This window comes from Acanthisitta chloris, unplaced genomic scaffold (genome assembly GCF_000695815.1).
Source record: "Acanthisitta chloris isolate BGI_N310 unplaced genomic scaffold, ASM69581v1 scaffold257, whole genome shotgun sequence".
NCBI lineage: Eukaryota > Metazoa > Chordata > Aves > Passeriformes > Acanthisittidae > Acanthisitta > Acanthisitta chloris.
The window spans coordinates 77,338-79,515 of NW_008682979.1; the positions used below are offsets into that span (position 1 = coordinate 77,338).

General features: G+C 40.4%; 1 protein-coding gene across 1 annotated transcript in view; it reads right to left on the bottom strand.

Moving 5' to 3' along the window:
• PRICKLE1 (prickle homolog 1 (Drosophila)) overlaps positions 1–1,215 on the bottom strand; it is an 8,255-nt gene extending 7,040 nt beyond the window's left edge. The window contains exon 1 of the mRNA XM_009078719.1: positions 1,084–1,215. Within this exon, the coding sequence (XP_009076967.1) occupies positions 1,084–1,215 (132 nt within the window). The remainder of the gene's footprint in view (positions 1–1,083) is intronic.
• Positions 1,216–2,178: the final 963 nt, after the last annotated feature.

Sequence of the window (2,178 nt, forward strand, 5' to 3'; positions counted from 1 at the left end):
TCTGCATTGCGAAGACATCTTCTGCACCTTTTTACCTATGGACTGTCTAAGCTTGCCAGGACTGCTCTGGCTCCTTCAGCAGATGTTGCAAAGCCACCCTGTCCATTTATCACTGACATCTGAGTTGTGGATATTACCAAGTGCAGAGCTTCAGCACAGTTGCACCATCATTAAGCAAATAACTACCACGAGAGGTTCATTTTGATCTCCCAAGACATCTTCTGCACCTTTTTACCTATGGACTGTCTAAGCTTGCCAGGACTGCTCTGGCTCCTTCAGCAGATGTTGCAAAGCCACCCTGTCCATTTATCACTGACATCTGAGTTGTGGATATTACCAAGTGCAGAGCTTCAGCACAGTTGCACCATCATTAAGCAAATAACTACCACGAGAGGTTCATTTTGATCTCCCATAGCAACTTGCTTATCAATAATTTCTCTTTTATCTCCATCACTGTGATGTTATACAAGAAAAAGGAGAATGGGGAGAGGGGAAAGAACAGCCTAACCAACCCATGAGTGTGAGCTCCAAACACCATGCAAGAGAAATCCTGGCATCAACAAATCGCAGCCAAACAACTATTTAAACAAGTTTAAAATACATTATTACTTGTCACAGAGACAGAACACTTTCATTCATGTGTGCTCTAGATCTCAAATGCCTAATTATTTAAAGAGTCATACAAGTGCAGTGGAGTACTTGGCCAAGGAGCACAATGCCATGAGGTATGCCATGAGCTTTAATTTAACCTGTAACTTCTTTCAAAGAGAAAGCAAATCTCTGTGCTGCTTTTAGGCTTGAGAATGCACATCTCTGCAGCCCATAATTACTGAAAAACCTTGACTGGGAAGTGTTTTTGGAACACTCAACACCTCAGTGTTGAGGATTTTAAGCTCCCTACACACAGCCTCATTGGAACAGGAAAAAAAAAAAAAAAAAAAAGAAAAAAAGAGGTGAAAAGTTCTATATGAATTAAAGGTTTATACATGATAAGAATGTAATTTGACTTGTAAAGGCAGCATATCGCTCCCTTAGACAGTCCTTACGAGGTTTATTTTTAAAATGCAGAAGCATAGTTGGTACCTGCTCTGGTCTGAGGCCTGGGGGGACCCAGGCATATTCCTCCAAGGCACAGCCAGAGTCATCGTCAGAGGTTGAGCTTCGCTGACACCCAAAAACGAGGTTATTGGCTTTGGGCTCCATCTCCAATGGCATGAGTGTAGAGCATTCAATATTTCAGCTGCAGTTCATCAAGTAATTGATCTGGAGAAACAGATTAATAGAGCTTTAATAAATCTGAACATGCAACAACTAATCATCAGTGTAAATGATCTTGCAGTTTCTTGTGTTGCTCACAACAATAAATTATTGAAGGTTCATTACAACTAGCTGCAACCAATTTAAAAGTGCATAAAAGTTATAAGAATAAAACTACTCAAGGAGAAGACAAACCTAGACACACACTACCACATTTGTCAACCACAATGTATTTCAATATTAACACTTGTCATCTTTTGCAGTTCCGCTTGTTTCACATCACAGGTTACATGTAGGTATATCTAAGAAAGACTCATTGAGCAGATACTAACAACAGGAATGACTCAAGCTCCTCCTGAAGTCATTACTACCACCAATCTAGTAAAACAAGACATGACAACCACTTGTCACAGACTAAAGAAACTGTTGGGGGAAGACAGTTGTACAAGTAGCATCCTGTTCACAAGGTAGGCACAGAGCAGCAAGTGGCTGCTGGATTCCTCTGAGAACTCTGGTTTAGCTGTATCGCAGCGGAAGGGCGTTGGTCCTGTTAAATATCTGAAATCCAATTATGCCAGATTAGTCTCTGTAAAATACATCATGATTGTTCTGTCGATTTAAAACCCTACAGGGAGATGCTTCTGTAGATTCATGAAGCCTACAAAGCTTAGTGTATCAGTGGGATCATTTTGAGTCACAACTAGCAAAGAAGGCGCTCACCAAAAACCGTAGCAGTCTGCAGTAAAAAGCTTATTAAGATAAATATCTTACATTAATTCCAGCAGAAGTTCTTAGGAAATTCAGACGAGGAATTTCAATGGAATACAGATAACCAAAACCACAGAGAATATTGCCTAACATGACAGACATCCTGAGCACTGTGGGTAGAAACAAGCTTGCTCTTACAGTACATTACACATG